General features: G+C 37.7%; 1 protein-coding gene across 1 annotated transcript in view; it reads right to left on the bottom strand.

The window, feature by feature from the left end:
• The window catches only part of LOC139778761 (uncharacterized), a 61,428-nt gene that overhangs the window by 20,015 nt on the left and 21,296 nt on the right, over nucleotides 1–20,117 (bottom strand). Inside the window, exons 5-6 of the mRNA XM_071716847.1 lie at nucleotides 7,185–7,304; nucleotides 3,501–3,775 (exon numbers count right to left, since the gene is read on the bottom strand). Of these exons, the coding sequence (XP_071572948.1) occupies nucleotides 3,501–3,775; nucleotides 7,185–7,304 (395 nt within the window). The remainder of the gene's footprint in view (nucleotides 1–3,500; nucleotides 3,776–7,184; nucleotides 7,305–20,117) is intronic.

The following is a 20,117-nucleotide window of genomic DNA, read 5'->3' as shown; positions in this document are numbered from 1 at the left end:
ATAATTTAATTTAATTTAAATTATTTTAAAAATGAGATGCTTATATATATAAGTATCAAAGATTATTAACGTCTTCACGATTAAAGGACCAAAACCAATGGTTGAATCGTCACGATGATTATTTGCCAATTATAGCCGGATGAAATGAATGTTTAATTATTTATAGAGAGTTCGAAACTATGCCAACAGATTCAAACCTAATTGTAGGATAAGATTAATCCCGCACTGAGAAAAAAAATGTATTAATCCCAAGAAATATTTAGTCCGATACGTTCAACTAAACATTTTAGTTAGTTAACTAAACATTAGTTGAATAAATTAATTCTTGATTAAAGAAACTAAATAAATTGTTGAAACAACTAATATTTGGTTAACTAACTAAAATGTTTAGTTGAACGTATCGAACTAAATATTTCTTGGGATTAACAATTTTTTTCTCAGTGCGTCGTTAGTTATAATACATATCATAATAGTCGCGCTATAATTCGTATTATGATACATTTGCTTCCTATGATGAATTTTTGCTATTTTAATATAATGTAAATAAATAAATAAATTAACTTTTTCACAATCCAATTTAATATAATAACCATCGTAACCAACATTGAAATAAAAACGCACAATCCAATTTACTGATCTTTGCCGAGAAATTCCAGCGTTAAATTAAAAACCATGTAAATATAGTTTCGAGAAACTCGTCGAATCTTCTATTACCAAAAGGGATGTAATAAAATTAGGCCGGAATACTTTTTCTACAGAATAGTATTTTAATTTATAACAAAAATTGTTTTTATGCCGGTTTTATATTGTACAATACTTTTATATCAACATATGAAATTATTAATTTCAGATTAAAGTACTGAATAATGATATGACTTTCAGTAATTTCAGTAATTAAAATCAATACTGGTGAATGAATATAATATTCATGAATATAATATTTCAAAACTAGACACACACTTTCTCTCTCCCCCCCTCCCTTTGTTTGTCTTTTATTATTTTCGAAATAAGCATTTTATATGACAAAAGCAAGTATGTATGGTTCATATCCTTTTTATAATCTGATAATTAAAAGAAACGAGGGAGAAGCTTATTCAGTATATAGGTAAACTATTTAATTATATTCTCGGATAACTTTATTGCCTCTCTTGACGGTCAATGGGTTAAACGTCCCGCGCACTCTTCTCGGAGACCGACACAAAGATCGCCGGCGATATCCTCGCCGATGCTAATCGCTTGACGATAGCGATGTAAAGAATAACGCGGCGCGACGCGGAGCGCTGTGAGAAGCGAGAAGGTCGAACGACTGCAAACAGGAAGGGTCGTAAGTAGCGGAGTCATTTACATGCGAGGCACGGGTCAAGTGGGCATCGCCTACTGAAATTGTGATCGATAACCGGCCGGCCGACCGCGCGGGGGCTTGCATCGCGGATCGAAGTCCGTCACGTCCCCCCGCAACGATGTATCGCCGCGTTTAAATTCCCCGGACCGTCATTATCGCTCGCTCGAGGGCGAGAGCGCACCTGACGCGAGCTACGGCCAGGTCGATGCGTTTACCCTGTGTATAAGTCGCGCCACCCGGCGATCTGCATTTCTAACAACTATATAGATCACTCCGAGTGGCACCGGCAGCGAAACCGTCCATAGGACAAATTAAAGCGGAGATGCTGGTATCGATAGCATCTTCTTCGATATCAACTTCTTCAAATGATTTTAGTCATATCTTTATAACAATTGATATCAATGATAATATACAATATCGATAAAATTATGTCGAATTGGATAATTATGCATTTACTGTTATTAATATCGATCCTCTCAAATTTAAATCGGCTAATTGTAAAAATTTCGTAGCTCGCGTAAAACGCGCATAACAAAAAATTTCTCGTATTTGACCTGGAATTATATTTGCGCACGAATACCATGTTTAATTTGATTTACATGTCGACGAACGCGAACGTTAAATTGTGTTAACGTTGAACGAACGCGAGTTGTATTCTTGGCGGTGCAATAATGATGTTTAATGAAATTGCCAATACTACCGGCGCGCATATTGCAAAGTTTTGCAGAAACGTATGTGCGTAATTCTCGCAAAATCGCAATAATTGTTGCAAGAACACGTGTAAAACATAAAATTGATATAGGAGGCAATTGCAGCGCGCGCAGCCAAACGTAAAACTTCATAAAATTGGTAAATCTGTATGCATTGAATACATCCATCCATTACGAGGACTTTACGGGGATGTCTCGCACAATTTGCAATTTTAATTTTAATGACAGATCCCCTTCGACTTCGGAGCCGATTTTCCCTCCTGTCACTGAAATTGAGACTCGCGCAATTCACAAAATATCCATTTCACGATCTCCCGGACTCGTGAAGGACTTTGTGGAAAGCTGCGAAAACAGAGTAGGTTTAACGCAAATTTGCAACGCGAATAAAAATCATTATTATTCAGCGTTTACTTGAACAATATTTTCCAAACAAAATTGCCGTACGACGTTACGATTACATTTTCGTTTGCGCGAATGCAACCGAAATACCTACGAAAATACTATAAAACGAACATGCTTTTTTGGTGCAATAATTGAAATGCACTACACGTACGTGAACGTACATGTCGACGAGAACTGTACATGCATCCCCATGATGGAGGAGCGCCATTTCGGTGATCTTTATTGTATTATACAAGTGCTCGTAAAACCGTTTTAGAAATTTGCGAGCAAAAAACGCTTGTGGCGTGATAATAAATTACAAGAGAACGAGGAGAGTGTCGGGGGGGACAGGACACCGTTCATCTAAAATCATAATGCAGCTATAGAGCAATTTGCGTTCTACGATCGACACGAATTTATTCTTCGGATCGGGACGCGAATCTCCGGCAAACGGGAACGTTTATCGTTCTTCTATTATCTCATCCGTATACAATCGTAATAGATACTTTTGAGAGATACCACATAATAGAATATTATTGGCGAAACAGCATAAAGAAGGTGTCTGTCCAAGTCGTTGATTTATAAGGGTATCGTCTCCATGCTGCAAATGGCAAATGTGAATTTCTTAGAGAGTTTACCTCGCCTTGCGCTTACAAGATAATATTAAATTACACTTAACTGCATGTAACATGCATAAGGTCTACGTATTATGGTTCAACCGTTGCGAGCAGTTAGTTCAGTCTGTTTTGAATATTGCATTTCTATTGTTAGAAGGTCAAATATTATGTGTTTCGAATGTTCCCCTAGTCATAATTGCTATGAGCGTGTTAAATCTCTTCTGAAAATAGCAGAAATTGAATAATATTGAAATAGCTGACAAAGATACGTTGAAATATGGTAAAATTAATTTTAGTTCTCTCTATAACAGTCTACGTTATGGGATAGACTGATGAATATTTTGTGCCGATGATATGCACGTTTTTAGCGTCGGACGCTGAAATATCGGGTCGAAGGATAAGCAAGAACTGAAAATCGGTGCGTGCAACGACTCCATAAATTTACTTCACCTTGAGGAAGGCTGCTGATGACCGGGATCCAATAGCGACGTTTCTATATTGTCCTTCGTTGTGCTCTCGAGACTGCTCTGCCTCCTCGAGTCCTGATCCTCGGACTTGTCATCCTGATTTGGTTTCAGGAAGGATTCTCGGTCACCCTCGGTGCTCTCGTCCTTGAAGTCTCTTCGCGGGTCCTGTTGGCGATTCGTTGACGCGAGAGGTAAGTTATCTGCACTGCGAACCTTACGACACAATTTGGACGTAGACCCGTGGCGTCGCAGAAATTCCTGAAAGCACAAGACGTGGGACGTGTTCAGAGCAAACCACGTTTAGGATGACGTTTCTAAAGTTTTCTTTTTCTTCTTTTTTTTTATAGAAGAATTAAATTTCTCATGGACACTGTTTCACGTTGTGCGCCATTTAGTGTAATACATTACGAGTGTAATGTGATAGCATAAGACAGTGACGCGTAAGTAGAACGCGGGAGAAGAGTATAACGTTTGAATTGAGCAGTATAACGTTTCCTTGAACGAAATATGTTTATCACGGTGTTGTAAAATGTGTGCTGTGCTTCTCCTCCTTCGTGCACGATATACACTAACTTCGATCTTCGAAATACAGATTAAAAACCTCGAACGGCAACACGATATTCGTTCTGGTGTGTGTACTTTTTGCGGGATAATCGATTTTACGTCAACAACGCAACGAAGCGAATTCGGACTGATCACCCGTGAATCCTGGAGGGCGTACCGAATCGCAGGAATGATAGAACGCAGCGATATATAATGCGAGAAGCACCCCGCGATATTAATTTATACATTTGTCTTGAATTTGTAATTTGTCAGAAATTGGGAACGATTGGTTATCCGGATATTTTAGACATTCTGTCAATTCCGCGTGCTGTAGCAAAGAACAATACGCTGAATGCAGCAAATCGCGTGTGTAATATCGACCTTGAAGAACACCAAGCAGAATCATGTATTATTAACGGTAGAACTGTGCTAGTACTGTGCCAATTGCGAGAGTTAATGTCGTTAGTAGTATTGTGCCAATCGCGAGGGCGGTGTATCGCAATATAATGTGAATATTACATGTAATATATAGAAAATATATTTGTATATAAAATTTACAAAGTGTGTACGACAAATAGTACGTATTATAGACATCTAGTGCCGTCTTGGAATGAGAGAAACGCGATTTGAAAATGTAATACACTCATCGTTCATGTGGCGAAAATGAATTTGTCCATTTCCTTACAAGTAATCCACGAACATATCGATCATCTGGTGCACTACACTTCGCCACAGACTACCTTGAACTTTGACGTTTGAGGTATCTCTTTCGCACGAACTCTTTCGTGTTCATTATTTATTGAAATAACTGTCGCACTGAGGGATATGGTTATTCCCTTCGACTTGGTTGCGTTACGTTAACAATATATGCCGAAACGCGCGATCTGAAACTATAACAATCGTGTAACAATCGTGCAAAGTGGGAGGGGTAGCGTTGACGGGCGATTGTTCAACGACACGCGGGGAAAAAGTTTCAATTTTTGGAGGCTAATTTGTCGTCGGTGATCGCGATTAATGGTCTGCGAGCTGTCGTTGCGGTATACCTAATAATAATAAATTATCGGATAATCGCGCAAATTTTGTCTTGCGAAAGAAAACGCAGACTGTAAGAATTAATGAATTCTTGCTTCTCCTTTGCCTTATTGGATTTAATGACTATACTTTTCTTTCGTGTAACTGGAACAGACTCGCGTACGAAAGCTTGCAACGCAGCCGCTATTTACCTCGCAGGCTGGTATAACTTGATCTTCAATTTCCACAAGAACAAGAGACGCGACACGCTGCTCGGTGATTCTACACCTAATGGTGTTATTAAAATTCAATGTTAGCCGATAATAAAAGAGAAAGAAAGAGAAAGATAAGTTTAACCAGCCCATTAGCTATTTCATATTCCTTAGAAATTCGCAGGTCTTTTCTCGCCATTTAAATTAAATTAAGTATCATTAACACTCTCACTGCCACTACACAATACATTTAGAACCTAACCAGGCCAGGTGTATCGTAAATGATACACCGAGTAATCAGGTCAAAAGCTATAAAAAAAGAAATGGAAAAGCATAAATACTGCAAGAATCGGCAATAAAATAGGGTAACTCGGGGGAATATGCCAGTGTGGGGAATATGCCACTCGTTATGTTTAACAAAGCAACGGCTAAAAACGCTCTTGTAAATACCATGAAATTGTTCATAGTTTTATATCTGATGTTTTGCACAAGTTTTGTTTATTTCCTGGCAGTATTATAGTTTTTATTTTAATAATATTGAAATTCAAAGAAAGTAATAAAACCACATTTTTTACACGTTTTAAAACACATGTTTTAAACAATAATGCCTCGAATGTATACGAGAAAGACTAAAAAAGAAAAAAAAATGTAGTTGACAAAAGTGTAGCTAACAGTTATAAAATTTAAAGTTATAAAATTTACAAAGTTTTAAGATTTCAAGGTTTATAAGATTTTAAAATTTGTAAGGTTTAAGGTTTTAAAGTTTTTAAGATTTATTTTTTATTTTAATTTTAATTGTTGCAATCCAATATTACAATAATTTTAATATTACAATTTAATTTTAAAATTTTATTTTTTATGTTAAAAACTATTTGTACTGACTTATTTTAAAGACTATTTGTACTGTTTTTATGAATAAAGTAACTTTTGAAGTTAAATTACTACATGTTTGTATGTAGTATATTATTTTATATATACTATGTGGCATATTACCCATATGGTTGGGTAATATGCCATTTTGCAACACTTTTGTATTTCTTTCTTTTTAATAGTAAGCAATCAAAATATTTTATTAAAATCATGTACAAATGACAGATAAAAGAAGGAAAAAGGAGACCAGTATGCAAAGATACTTCAAAGAGAAAGAAAAATAGAAAAAAATCAAATTCTTGTTAAGTGTGGCATATTCCCCCGAGTTACCCTATAGCAACTGGTCAAAAAACAGCCTTGGCCCGAAGATGTAATTGTTTTTTATTCCACTTGGCAGTGAAAGTGTTAAATATCTGACTGGAAACTAAATTTTAGAAAACTATGTATCTCTCTCTTCCCAGGCAGTACGCATGTCCAAAACTCCAAAATCGGGACATGGTACTGTCTGGGTCGTTATTACCGTATCTTGTTTTTAATAACGGTCTCAAATATGCATTGACATGTATCGAATCGCCCGTATGTCGTGTTAGGATACGAATCAGCTCGAGAGTTCCAGGATACGCGCGTATCCAAATGTTACAGAATTACTTTACCTCTCAATCTCGCGAGTGTCGATCGAGGCATAGATTCGAAAAGAGTTACACCGTTACACGTCATTGTAAAGACTCGCGCCGCGTAGTTAAGGCTAAACGCTATCCTTGGAACTCGTCCGCTAATTTCACTGATTTCCGATTTCAATCATCTCGATTGCTATAATCGGAAACTGGCCGCATGGGCCGGTCATGGTTACGCCGCGACCGGCCGCTACGCGACGCGAGCTTTGCGTTCGCTCCGGGGAGAGGGCGGGAGGATGGGGAAGGTCGCGGCGAAATCGCGCCGGCAGATCGATCGGCGGGTTCGAGGACGTGGCTGTCCACCTCACATAATCCATCGATCTCTCCACGTGGATTTTTCCCGGCGCGATTACTTACCTGCGATAGGAAGCCGGCCACGTCGATGGCACTGTTGACGCGCGGCCTCGAGGTTCTCGGCCAGCCTAAAGCTCCGCCGCTGTCTAAGGAGTCCACGTGATGGCTCGACCAGTGCAGATGCTGGAAATTTCAGTCGTTTCTGATCACGTTATCGGCAGGAGTGAGGGGGGGGGGAAGAAGGGGAGAAAGCGCGATCGACGGCGGTGATAATTGCAGTCGAGCGCGGCCTCTCGAGAAGCGTGACGTTTAATGCACGTGGGATCTACGTGATAAGAAAAGTTGAGAGGCCGACGGGGGCGAGCGAATGAGGGTGCCGTGTCGTGAACAAAATTGCAGAGACGAGAGTGAACTACAGGATGCGCCGGAGGTCCCACGCGATTCCTCTTGCTCGTAAATCTCTCGGTGAATTGCCAGTTAGAGTTCATGGATTAGATAGAAGAATGGTTAGGTCTTCTTTGCAACAATTTCTTCACCTTAACTAAATATCTTCGAATGAAACATCGAATTCCTTCAATTTGCTCCAGAAGGGAAGATGCATTAGATTGAATTTCGCTCATTTATAATCTGAAGCTTGACTTTTTGAAATATTCAACGTTAAATTCCAAAAGGAACGTATCGATATCGAGAGAAAAACACTGAGCTAAAAAATTGCTCGTTTTCAAAGTCAAACAGATAATCTTCAATTTAAAGTTTGCCATATGTCAAATTTATTTTAACATTAATTTCTGATGTCTTTCGCGAAGTAAAAGTAAAAAAACTGTAGAATTTTTTAGGCGTGTTAAAGGAAGCGCGGTACTTCTGGGGCAACCAGCATAACGACGTGATGATGATTACAACATAAAAATGTCGCGCTTTTTGTCCAGGGAAAAGAAACGCGATTCACCGCGGCATAATGACAGAACAGGTCTCCTCGTAATGTAGCACCTTCATCTCACTGCCCCTTTCTTATTTACGTTGACGTCTCTCGAACAACTGGGACGTTTCTAGATTTTGCAATCTACGTTGCTATGCTGTCGTCATCTATCTCGATTGACTTAGGGGGAAGAATTTAAACGCAATTCGGGGGGATACGTGCTAACGTATTAACGGTCTGCAAAACGCGCATCTTCGATTCTTACTGACAAATATAGACATCGTATCTCACATCGCGGTCATGTCGTTTCCAGACTCAGAGGTTGATGCTCGGGCTACGATGGAAATACTTACACGTCAAAGTTCATCGTATATTCGAGACGTTAATAGTAAACGCTAATCAAATTCGGAGGCGATTCGAGAATCGGCTTGGACGAAATGGTGATTTCCACAAAATCGATAACGGAGATATTAATCTTATCTTGCGGATATACGCTCATACATTTTTTACGTAAGACCGAGTAAGATAATTAAGGATTTCGGATAAGTGGCACGACATGAAGATTCCGCGATTTTCGTTAAAATGCGACTGATAGTTATTATAAAACTTTTCGAAAGAATATAACGAAGATTTATTTAATAGTTACTAAAACGGCGATTGCTGATTTTAATCAGCATATCCACGAATCTGTACCATTTATCTAATTTCTCGCAAAATCCTTCTCAATTTAAAGCGATCTACGAAACTGTGTTTAAATCAACTAAATCATGTTTTATTCAAATATCATATTAGATTAATATCTTTTCCAATTAAAAAGAAAACATGTTGAATTTAAAAAAATGTGAACTTTAAAAGGAATTTGTTGAAAAAAATATTCCGTGACCTCTGCTCTTTTCTTGCAGACCGCGTCAATCTCATTATTATGCCGGTTATTTTCACGTTCCTCATTCTCTATCAAAAATATTTTTGGAGCACGCTTTCGTCCGAATTTTCGCATCGCCAGTTTTACAGCGTAAATCGCGCTGTTGTATCGCGGAAGCAACAAAAAATTTTTTTTCCACGAAAAAAAAAAAACGTTCGGCAGTCAGTGCGGTAAATATTTACCCTTACGACCCCTCCCCCCCCAATAACTTTCTCCTTCACATATATTATAGAAGTCATCCTCCTGAGTAACCTTCAGAAGGTTTTAGCCGTCGTTCGTTGTTTATTAAAAAGTTATAAACAAAAAAAATTTGAAAAATCTGATCTAATTTAATTTATTGTTCCATATAAGGAACCTTTATACGATATATAGCTTTAATATAAATTCGTTCCTTAAAAAAATACTTCTCACTATTACGATATGTTTACATATAAACCTTCATAAAGATCATCATATTCGTACATTGTCAGGAAATAAAAATATTCAGTGTATCGAGAAACTCGAAATGATTAACATGTTGCTCCACGAATTTCTACATTTGTATGATCGTACGACATATGATCAGGATCAACTATTGGAATATTTTTTTTTTGAATCTTTACATTTCATGCACCCACATTTCAGAAACGCGCATTTTTTCTTTAGCTTTAGCCGTAACTCGTTATTTATTAAAAAGTTATTGACAAAAAGTTTGAGAAATAAACACTTTGTATTAGTGCTTAGGGAAGTAATTTGCTGATATGTGTGCATAAACATATCAGCAAATTACTTCCCTAAGCATTAATACAAAGTGTTATATTTCGCAGTTATATTTGTTCATAACTTTTTAATAAACAACGAGCGACGGCTAAAACCTTCTGAAGGATTTACTCAGGAGGATGACCTCTATGATATATGTGAAGGAGAAAGTCATTGGAGGGGGGTTCGTATGGGTAAATATTTACCGCCAGTGCTTCTCTCCAATGTACATCATTTATTTTTCGATGCAAATTTTTCTGCGCGATACGACGCGCTGCTCCGGCTCTACTTGAAAGCATTTCGGGTAGACTAAGCGTCTTCGTGACTCGGTAATTGTGATGAAAAGCATTAATATGCACTGTGCAAGGCATCGTCTTAATCGGTAGTTACTTCTTTTAACCTGCCATTAGTGCGAGGAGGTACAACGTTCAAAGCTGATCTAACGGACGCCAGTTCATCCTCCGCGGTATAAACTGACTCTTATTTCAAGTTTCAATGGAAGTGCCACATCGATCTCTGTCTTGGAAACAAGCGTAAAACGTGACCAAACGGTGAAAAATTCATTTTGCACTCATAACAGCTAGATAACTGCAGGTGAACACAATGTATAAACGATACAAATGGCACGAAATAATATCGTGAAGCTTGAGGCGAAAAACGACGGTTGAGCAGACGACATAAAGTAGCGGTGCCCTACCTCGTTGCACCAATAGCAGTGACTTTTCACCCGTAATAAATCGCTAATATAACAACTCAAGCGGCTGGCATTATAAACTCCTGTGCATAAAAGTCTTCAGTATTGTGCTTGAAAAGTGCCGTGTATATTTAAGGAAGTAATTGAGGTGGGGCTATAAGTTTTTAAGCGACTTGAAGCGATTGAGAGGCGGTGATTTGCTTTCAAACCAAGCTGCTGGAAGTGTTTGTTGAACGAAAAGGGGAATTTTTGTTGGGAATAAATCGATCGGACGGAGATCCAGAACAAGACGGTGTCCCTCTTCGTAGTGATGAGTAAAATCGGCGCGCTCTTTTTTCTGAGGATTCTAATTTCTAATCTTCACTTCAGATGTTACGGCAACACCCGTTAGTTTGTACATACGCAATAATCCGGTGCATTATCGTCGTCTTTATAATCGTCGCGATAATATGAAAAAATGAACCGTGTTTGCATCTATATGCATTTATAAGCGAGACAATCTAAGGTAACTATATTCTTTAAAGTTGCGCTTTCCTGAATTATTTACAGACTGCTAGGAAATATATCGACGGATTCCTGTGCTTTAGCGTAGTTTAAGTAGAAAACTCGTAAACTGTGCAGTATTAACTCGCAACTGCCGTAAACGACATCAACTCCATCATAGATGTTTCATAAAGTGTTCAAGAAAAATACGCTCTTCTCTCTTAAATACTTTTTCACCGCGTTTATAATTATCACGAGAAAAAGATAAATAAAGTGATTTATAAATTAAATCGTTGACGAAATTAATTAAAACGAGTGAAATAAAAAGTTGTCATGAGCATTCTAATCTGTCAATATGACAAATAATTGTGTTAATCATATTTAACCATTAGCAGAGTTGAGAGTTAAACTTTCTTTTATCCTTATTATAAGAAGTTCGTGAAATGATAAGGCGATCGTCGTGTATCTATGATCTTGAGAGTTAAGCTCGTCGCGCGGGATTAAACCGCTTTTAACATGCCCCAGGAAATATTCATCGATAGCGCGGTGGAGCATATTTCATCGACTGCCTCGAGTCGTGCTTAGCTTCTGCCTCTCGCCGATTTCGCGAATCTGTGTGAATTGCACGGAGATTGACGCGCGAAATAGAACGCATTAAGAATTAAAGTCGAGCTGGAAGCATCGAGTCAATGGAACATGAATCTAAATCCATGGCCGCGTCCGCGCGCGGAAAAAAGTTTCCATTTTAATGCTAGAATATATATGATCGTAAAAATTTTCCACCCTGCGCCGCCGCTTCTGTATTAACTCAGGAAGTAAACGTGGATCGTTTTTTCATGACACAAATGGTCGCGGAACGTTTTACAGTCTCGTTTATGAATCGTTAGTCTTGCGCATACAATGAGCGACGGAGTTATTTTGTTCGTTATCGTCGCCGGGACCGGAAAACAAATTTGTTTTCAGTCAGTTAGAGAAATTTTCAATTAGAGAATCAAAACCGGTTGATTATATTTTCATACGTTTTAAATTAGAGCGAGATGGCAAACGTTTTCTCGATTTACGGAGTTAAGATGTAAATTATGTTTGCGCAATTATTTCCGTATTAAGCGAGACGATTCATCTTTCGCATTTTGAATTAAATCTTTTTGAATCAACCGTTTTTCACCCAACTTTGAAAATTATGCGCAATTATTATGCGCAAATTTAACTAAACTTTTAACATCGAGCAAGAAAAGTATAGAATAAAATGAATATTTTAATAAACAAATATCAACAAAAGGGTATTGCGTGCAATAAAAAGAAAATTACGTGTAGTGTGGTACGTATGGAATTACGCTGATTCCTCAAGAGAATAAAAACAACATTAAAATCTCTTTCAGTTTCATTATATACCTCTTCCCATTCCGACATGATTCCGTGTTGCATTATGACCTGAAAGCTTTCATTTACCTCTACGTATTCCGAGGTACGATGTTATAGGCACGCTACCGTACGATACGATACCGTACTAGGCGTCATAATATGCTTTAACGTTAATTAAATATATTCTGCAGAGCATCTTCAACGCAAACACATCGTGCCTAAGCGGTATAGACGCGTCATAATTATTCATAGCGAAGAAATAGGCAGCGCTAAACATTACTCGACAGCTAGCATTTGATATGCGTCATACCTATAGGTCTAAGGTTAACGGGGATTTCGGTTTCACGTTAAAGATTAATCTCGCAGCTTTAAGCATTTCCCGTTTCAAATATGAAACGCAATAGGCGGTCAACGTAAACCGGCTCGCTAATTGCAGTGCTCTCGCTTCTCTAATTAGTCGAGTTCGCATCGGTAATGCCTGTTCCGCTCGAAACCGCGACTGCATGTATAACGCTTGATATTATTTTGGTAATGAAAACACACACCACTATCCGAGCCGTCATCCATTCGGTGTGTTGCTCCATACACGGTATCAAACTATCTTTCAAAAATGTTTGAAAAAACGGCAGTATCACGTGTATCAAGATGCATTAGCGATGTTTCGATAACCGCCATTTTTCCGACTATCAATCATAATACATGTTGATACTTGGCGCATGGATATGAAAAATTTATTATTGAATACTAAATCATTTAACGCTTGGTGCGCAAAATAGAGCGTTAAAAAACACGTTGCATATAAGAATAAATCCACGTTTTCACGTATTTAATAGACAGACGGACAGTCCCGTTTTTTATTTATCAATAGTGTCCGTCAGCAAGTTTATTTGGTACCGCTTGTGCTTATACTGTCAGCTTACCAGCACACAATCTCTTACGGTTAGATAAAAAATAAACTGTTCGGTGCTCTTCAACTTTTGTAAAATGTAGGTTTTCTCTCCGTGCAATTCTGCGGGCTTTATTCGTCGGTTCACTTGTGCCGTGACTGAACTCTACTTCGCGCGCACCAATCGCGAGATAATAAATCGTCCGACGGCGGAAAAGGAGATCTACGCACGAGAGGATTGGACCGTTCCAGGAAGCTCCTCTCGTCGGTTACGGTTTCAAGTGAAATGGGTCACGCTAAAAATCGATCGAGAATTCCTGTAACACTTATTCAATCAGTCGCCGCGCCGGACGGAGTTTACCTTATGCAATTTAATTAGCTTCGCGCCGACGAAGGGTGAAGATCCAATCGAATTTACTACGCCCCTACTATATCCCCGTCGGGGTTCCCTGTCTCCGACAGGACTTGGTGATTCCGAACCAGATTCGGGTCAGCGTGCTATTAGTTTCTGAGGTTTCGGCTGACTTCGAGACAGGATAAATTTAGCGGCTGCGAGATACACCTGCAATTCCGAGCTCAATCCGAGGTAGCAAATTCGCGATGGGCTTACGTACAAATTGCGCGCGAGTGTTTATCTTGCAAGCGTGTAAACTTTCCGCGGGTTGCGAGTTGACCTGCCGACGCGAACGGCACACAGGACGTTCTTCATTTTCTCTTATTGTTAGCTACAGGGAATATAAGTTAAGAGAATCTTGTCACTACTATATACATCCATATCGATCGATAAAGTTTTTTAAGAGATTTATTAAGACGATTCAATTTTAGTTAGGCCAATAACTGAATACTGTCAAGGCAAATAAATATTCCTATATTATTACTATATCAATCGTGAAGTCAGGCAAATTAAGATTCACTAAGATGACTCAATTAATACGCGGTCGAATACTGAATATTGTCAAAACAAATAAATATTGCTAGATTAATTGAATCATTTTTTTCGTTCATTTTTTATCTCTCATAAACGCTAAATTCAATTTTTTTAAATCAGGCCTTTAATATTAATAGACGCTAGTATAAATATCACGTATTCAAATTATGTGTGGAGGATGTTCTGTATGTGTATGTGTTATGGTCAAAGGGCGGAGCGCGGTCACTTCTCAGTTTGATTGGCCGATCCTGAGGATTGACCAAGCGTCTTGGTCAATCCTCAAAACATTTTTGTGTTGGTTTTTGACTAGGGCGTTTTTTGTCTATTCTAGGAGATGGGTGGTCAAAGGAAGAAACTAAGAAAAACACTTTGGACCTTGTCTAGTCAATCCTAGGTGTGTCTTTATTCGGTGTTTAATTAATAAAAAGAACCTACATGTGGCACCTCGTTTTGCTTGGAAAATATGTATGCGTGGAGGCAGTAATTGGACACATACTGTAATTTAATCTTCAAATTAAAAATTACCACATACACACACACGCGGGGGGAGGGGGGGGGGTGCCGAAGGCCTCCCTTGCACCTCCCCGTGTGTTATGTGTATGTGTATGGTAATTTTTAATTTGAAGATTAAATTACAGCATGTGTCCAATGTCTAGACACTTTATGAAGTGCTACATTACCGCATGTGGCTGCAACATATAGATCCTACACGTCAAGTGAATGTAGTTGTCAACTTTAACTGTTAACATCTCGCTTTGTGGGGCAGAGCGACACTTTTTTCTGCCAGATTTTGTCGTTTTGTGCAAAAACGCGTCGATTAAGCCTAAGTTCAATCGGTATTTGACCTTCCCATTGCAATCACACCTAGGATGACTAGTCAAAAGTCAAACTAGATGATTTTAGTTTCTATCTTTGACCGGTTGGTTTAGTGTCTCCTAGGATTGACTAAAAACACACCAGTCAAAGGCCGAAACACAAAAATGTTTCGAGACTCAGGCTCGACCAGTCAAACTGAGGAGTGACTGCGCTCCGTCCTTTGACCATAACATATGCAAAAATAATGCAAATAATATATTAACCCCTTGGCTGTTAGGCGAAAAAATGTTTGCAGGCCAAAAATGCTTTTGACAAAAGAGTTAATAAAATTATAAAAAGGATACTTTCTGGGGGTTTTTTGAGTCACTAAATCTAAATCTGAGGCTAAAATCTCAAAATTCAAAATGGCTGTTCAAAGATCAAAAAACTCGTTCGATTCGCATAAAAATTTGTATTGAGCGTTTCTTGAAGCCGCAGTTTTTTAATTCAAAATTCAAAATTTTAAATTAATGCAAATCAAATAATTTTTTGCATTTTTGGTCTGCCATATTGAATCGGCCATTTTGAATTTCGCAATTTTAACTTCAAATTGTATTTAACGACCCCAAAAACATAAAAATATTGTATCCTATTCTAATTGTTCTGGTATAAGTATTTTTTTTAATGTGCAGATATTTTAGTCATGATCACTTTTGGCCAGTTTTATTTTTGCGGATATTTCTGTCATTGAAAGTCAAGGGGTTAAACATATAATGGACGTCAGACCAAGTTAGATACACTTTCTTTTAAATTAACAATTAATCTTTTCTTTTTCTTTTTTATAAAAGAACTCCCGGGACAAGACTTGCCAACTCTGAAGCATGTTTTCTCTTTCTCTCTCCCTCCCTCCCTCCCTCCCTCCCTCTCTCTCTCTCTCTCTCTCTCTCTCTCTCTCCCCTCTTCTCTTCCTCTCTTTATGCATTTTCATAAGATTTACATGCGCTCTAAAGCGGTCGCAAAAAGCGCTTTCTCATTACAGCGGCGAGCACAAAGTCAACAGCAGCTTTCTGAGTTACACAAATTGACCGGAGCCCGATCCCTCACGTCAGTCAAAGCTTTCTATCTAGCCGAAAGAAATGAAGCTCATTTGCAGTCGACAAAGTATATGAAAGTGAACATCGGTTTTAAGCGGAATTCATTAAAACTCAGAGCTGCGAAGTTAGAGAAAGTTATGCTTCTGCCGTCTCTTATCCCAGCTTTTCCGCAAAAGTGATACCCTATTTTCTTTTCTCAACTGTATTTATGCATTCTAATCAATTCACAGATATGACAAGTAAATTTGATAATACGGATAGCATAAGTAAAATTGTAAAAAAAGCTATCATTTCCTGTAACGCTGTTTTATTAGCATTTATACAAGTATATATTGTTATATATTGTTGTTTCTAATTGAATTTCTGTGGGAGAAGAGTTTAATCAAAACGTGACTTTCCGACTGATTGTGAGTTTCGGAAGTGATCGAAATAAATAACTTACAGTATTAATTTTACAAGAACGTGCCGCGGTAACATTTAAATGCGGTATTTTCTTTAGGAATAGGACATTTAATTTTTTTGAAAAACATAAGATACTGATCGTACAATTTGAACACGCTTTTCTCTCACGAAACTCATTTCGAGTTTCTGTATCCTGTATCTTATCAGCAATAATAATCGATAAAATACCCACGCGAAAAAAGTTGGCAAGCCTCGACTCACCGGCAAGAAATACGCCTTCGTCTCGTGAGACGATTTCTCGGCCTTCTTTTTTTACGTAGAACTACGTCTTTATCGACAGTAAGGAGGGGTATAAGGGGGGTATAAGGGAGGGGGTATAAGGGGGGGGGGGTATATAAGGGGGGTAGGGGGGTATAAGGGGGGGGTATAAAGGGGGGTAAATCTAGGCACAGCCTGCAACGAATGCAACGAAAATATGTCACACTTTGAACGTTTGTATCTTCGAAACTAATAATCGTAGAATAATCAATAACATCTCATTTTAAAGCTTAAGAAGTCCCATTTATGATAAGACAAGTCGGAACCTTCCACTTCTTACCTCTTCGATGCAGTAGCGTTAGAAAGTTTAGCTAAATTTCTTGTGCTATTTTCGAATGCAACGAAAATATGTCACACTTTGAACGTTTGTATCTTCGAAACTAATAATCGTAGAGTAATCATTGACATCTCATTTTAAAGCTTAAGAAGTCCCATTTATGATAAATCCAGCCTGAACTCTCTATTTCTTTCCGTTTAGATATAGTAGCGTTAGAAAGTTTAGCTAAATTTCTCGTAGATGCAACGAAAACATGTCACACTTTGAACGTTTATATCTTCGAAACTAATAATCGTAGACTAATAAATGACATCTCATTTTAAAGCTTAAGAAGTCCCATTTATGATAAAACAAGACCGAACTCTCTATTTATAACCGATTTTCTTGAAATGGAATTATTATAAGAACCTGACGTCTGTCTGTATGTCTGTCTGTCTGTCTGACCGTGAACTATTCATTCGTTAATAGACCGAATTTTAAAGAATTATGTATGAAATAGGGGTAGAATTTTCCGGAAATGACGGTGGTGGGGTTACTTTTTCGATACCGATTTTTTTTAAACCGGTTGTGCAGTTTTTTGTTATATTTTCGAAAATAATAATCGTAGAGTAATAAATAAGTTGTCATTTGATAGCTTATATAGTCTCATTTTTTCTGTCATTCAACTGTCCCTTGCTGAATACTTGAACATGAACTAGTGACAGTCTTAGAACATATATAACTGAAAGGGGGGCGCATTGCCTATATCGCCCGTGGAATAATCCTGTTACTGTGCCTGGACAGTAGACGTAGTTCTACGTTGTTGGTTGCGGCACAGTTGTTACTGTGCCTGTTTGATTTTTTTTTACTTTGGCTTCTTCATTGATTGCGAGAACGGAAATGAAAGAAGCGTGTATATGCAGTATAATGAGATTATACTTAGCAAACTTATTTTTATCGCGCAACATACACACACACACATATACACACAAAATTCTATTTCTGCGTAATTTATCTTCGTTCATTTGATATCATGGTGTTATAACATGTACAAAAATGAAAAAGGAAAAAAAATGGAAAAGTTCGCGTTCGCTTATCAACGAATTATGATATAAGGCTTAATTTTTTAGAAATTTAAAATGCAGAAAAAAATACAAAGTTAAATAATTCGATAATTACGTGACTGCAAGATAAGTTTGACGATGCAAACCCACCATTTTCTACACGTGTGAATTGCTCATTACGTGGCTAAATTCCTGGTGGAAACTTCTCTCAAGAATGGATGAAAATATTGCCTAATAGTTAATAATTAACAATGACAATTTTACAATGTAATAGTGATTCTCGTAAGGAAATAATCATGCTACTTAAAAAATAATGAATATATTAAGGAAACTTATATATACGGAGGTATAATGTAAAATAATCGCAGGAGAACAATATATGTTATATATATATATATATATATATCTTGTAAAAATACAATCACTTATTATGTAAAAAAGTTACAATTTAGGAAGCTTGGATTATCGCAAAAATTATCGACGCAACAAATAGCAAAATTATTGTGTATACATATTATATATATATATATATATATATATATCATAAAAAATTTACTGTTTTACGATTAACAAACCCGCTTCAGAGGCTAGATTGCCTTATTTATATCTATACAGGGTGTTTCCTAAGTAAGTACATAAAATAGAAGAGAATATTCTGTGGCTTATTTGAAGAAGAAAAGGTCCTATAAACATGTTCTTTAAACTACTTCGTTTTTAAAATACAGGGTGTCAAAATTGTGAAAAATATATAAAAATTTCGAAAATTTGGAAAACGTTAAAAGATATTTTATTCAAATTTGGTATGTATACATGTGGTATTAAGAACCATTTTTTCTAGTACCGATAAAACATTTTTAGATTTACCAGAGGCGTGCATCTTTTGACACTCTGTATTTTGAAAATGAAGCAGTTTAAAGTGTATGTTTATAGGACCTTTTCTTTTTAAAATAAGCCACGAAATTTTTCCTTCATTTTTTTGCACTTTTTTTGTATTTAGGAAATACCCTGTATATAGATTTATGTATTGCTCTTTTCTCTTCTCGAAACTCAATTTCTTACAAGTTTTCTATAATTTAGTGATAGAATTAAAATAAAAATCCATTTCCTTAAGAAAAGAAGATAAAATTAAGATAAATCTATTATCTTAATTACAATTATAAGTATTCTAAACGAAAAAAGTCTCGTGAATCCCTGAAATAGACGGAGAATCGTTAATGGTTAAATAGGCTTTCAGTTTTCCCGTCCGATGCCGAAACGAAAATGATAAAGTACGAGTAGGGGTTCAAAAAGTGAGACAAGAAGATGTACAGACAGAGAGACGGAATAGGTCACACAAACACAAGAAAATAGATATGTGTGAGGGTGAAAGAGAGACAGAAAGTAGTAGAAAGACAAGGTGAGAGCCTCGGTACAGCCGAGGTTTCTCTCCAGCATGGTATAGGTAGGGCCACAAGAAGATAAAATTGAGATTTTTAAGACATGTACCGATGGTCACGCGATGTCCACCCTGTGGAGTAGAGCGAATTGGCAGCCGCAGTCCCGGGGCTCTCGGGCTCTTCTGGGGTACTGAAAGCACTGCTCCAGGACGCAGCAGCCCCCGCCCCCGCACTGCATCACCATATCCGACAATGTTGTCATTACCTTTCGTCGTTTTCGTTCGTCGGTTTCGTTTTGTGCGGTATCGCATTATTCAATTTTTTTTTATGTCGTTTGTCGGTTTTTCGGATTTTTTTGTTTTGTTTTTCGTGGCCGTGTAAGATCCACCAAATGTGACGCGTGAGGGGGTGGTCGGGGGAGAGGGCACACACGTAGCGCAGAACAGTGTGGGAGAGTACCGGTAATCGTACATGGCGCCAGCCGTTATTCGCGAATTTTCGTGCAGTCAATCCGAAGAAACGACGTGGAGACAGAAGAGAAGAACAGAAGAGATATCAACAGAATTAAAAAATTGCGTTAATTGAGATTATCAATTATAATTATTAGTCTTACTGACTACAGCTACATAATATATGCGACTAACGTGGACTACTCGAGGGATGTGGATGTCTACGCTAATAAGCTTCGTTACTCTGCTCGACTTCTCGCTACTGGGTTATCTAACGCTACGCTCTTCAACTAGCTTGAGTTTAATACTTAAT

The sequence above is a fragment of the Temnothorax nylanderi genome, unplaced genomic scaffold (genome assembly GCF_030848795.1).
Source record: "Temnothorax nylanderi isolate EJ_2023f unplaced genomic scaffold, tnyl_v1.0 TNYL_tig0194_pilon, whole genome shotgun sequence".
Taxonomy (NCBI): domain Eukaryota; kingdom Metazoa; phylum Arthropoda; class Insecta; order Hymenoptera; family Formicidae; genus Temnothorax; species Temnothorax nylanderi.
This window is presented reverse-complemented; position numbering and strand designations above follow the sequence as displayed.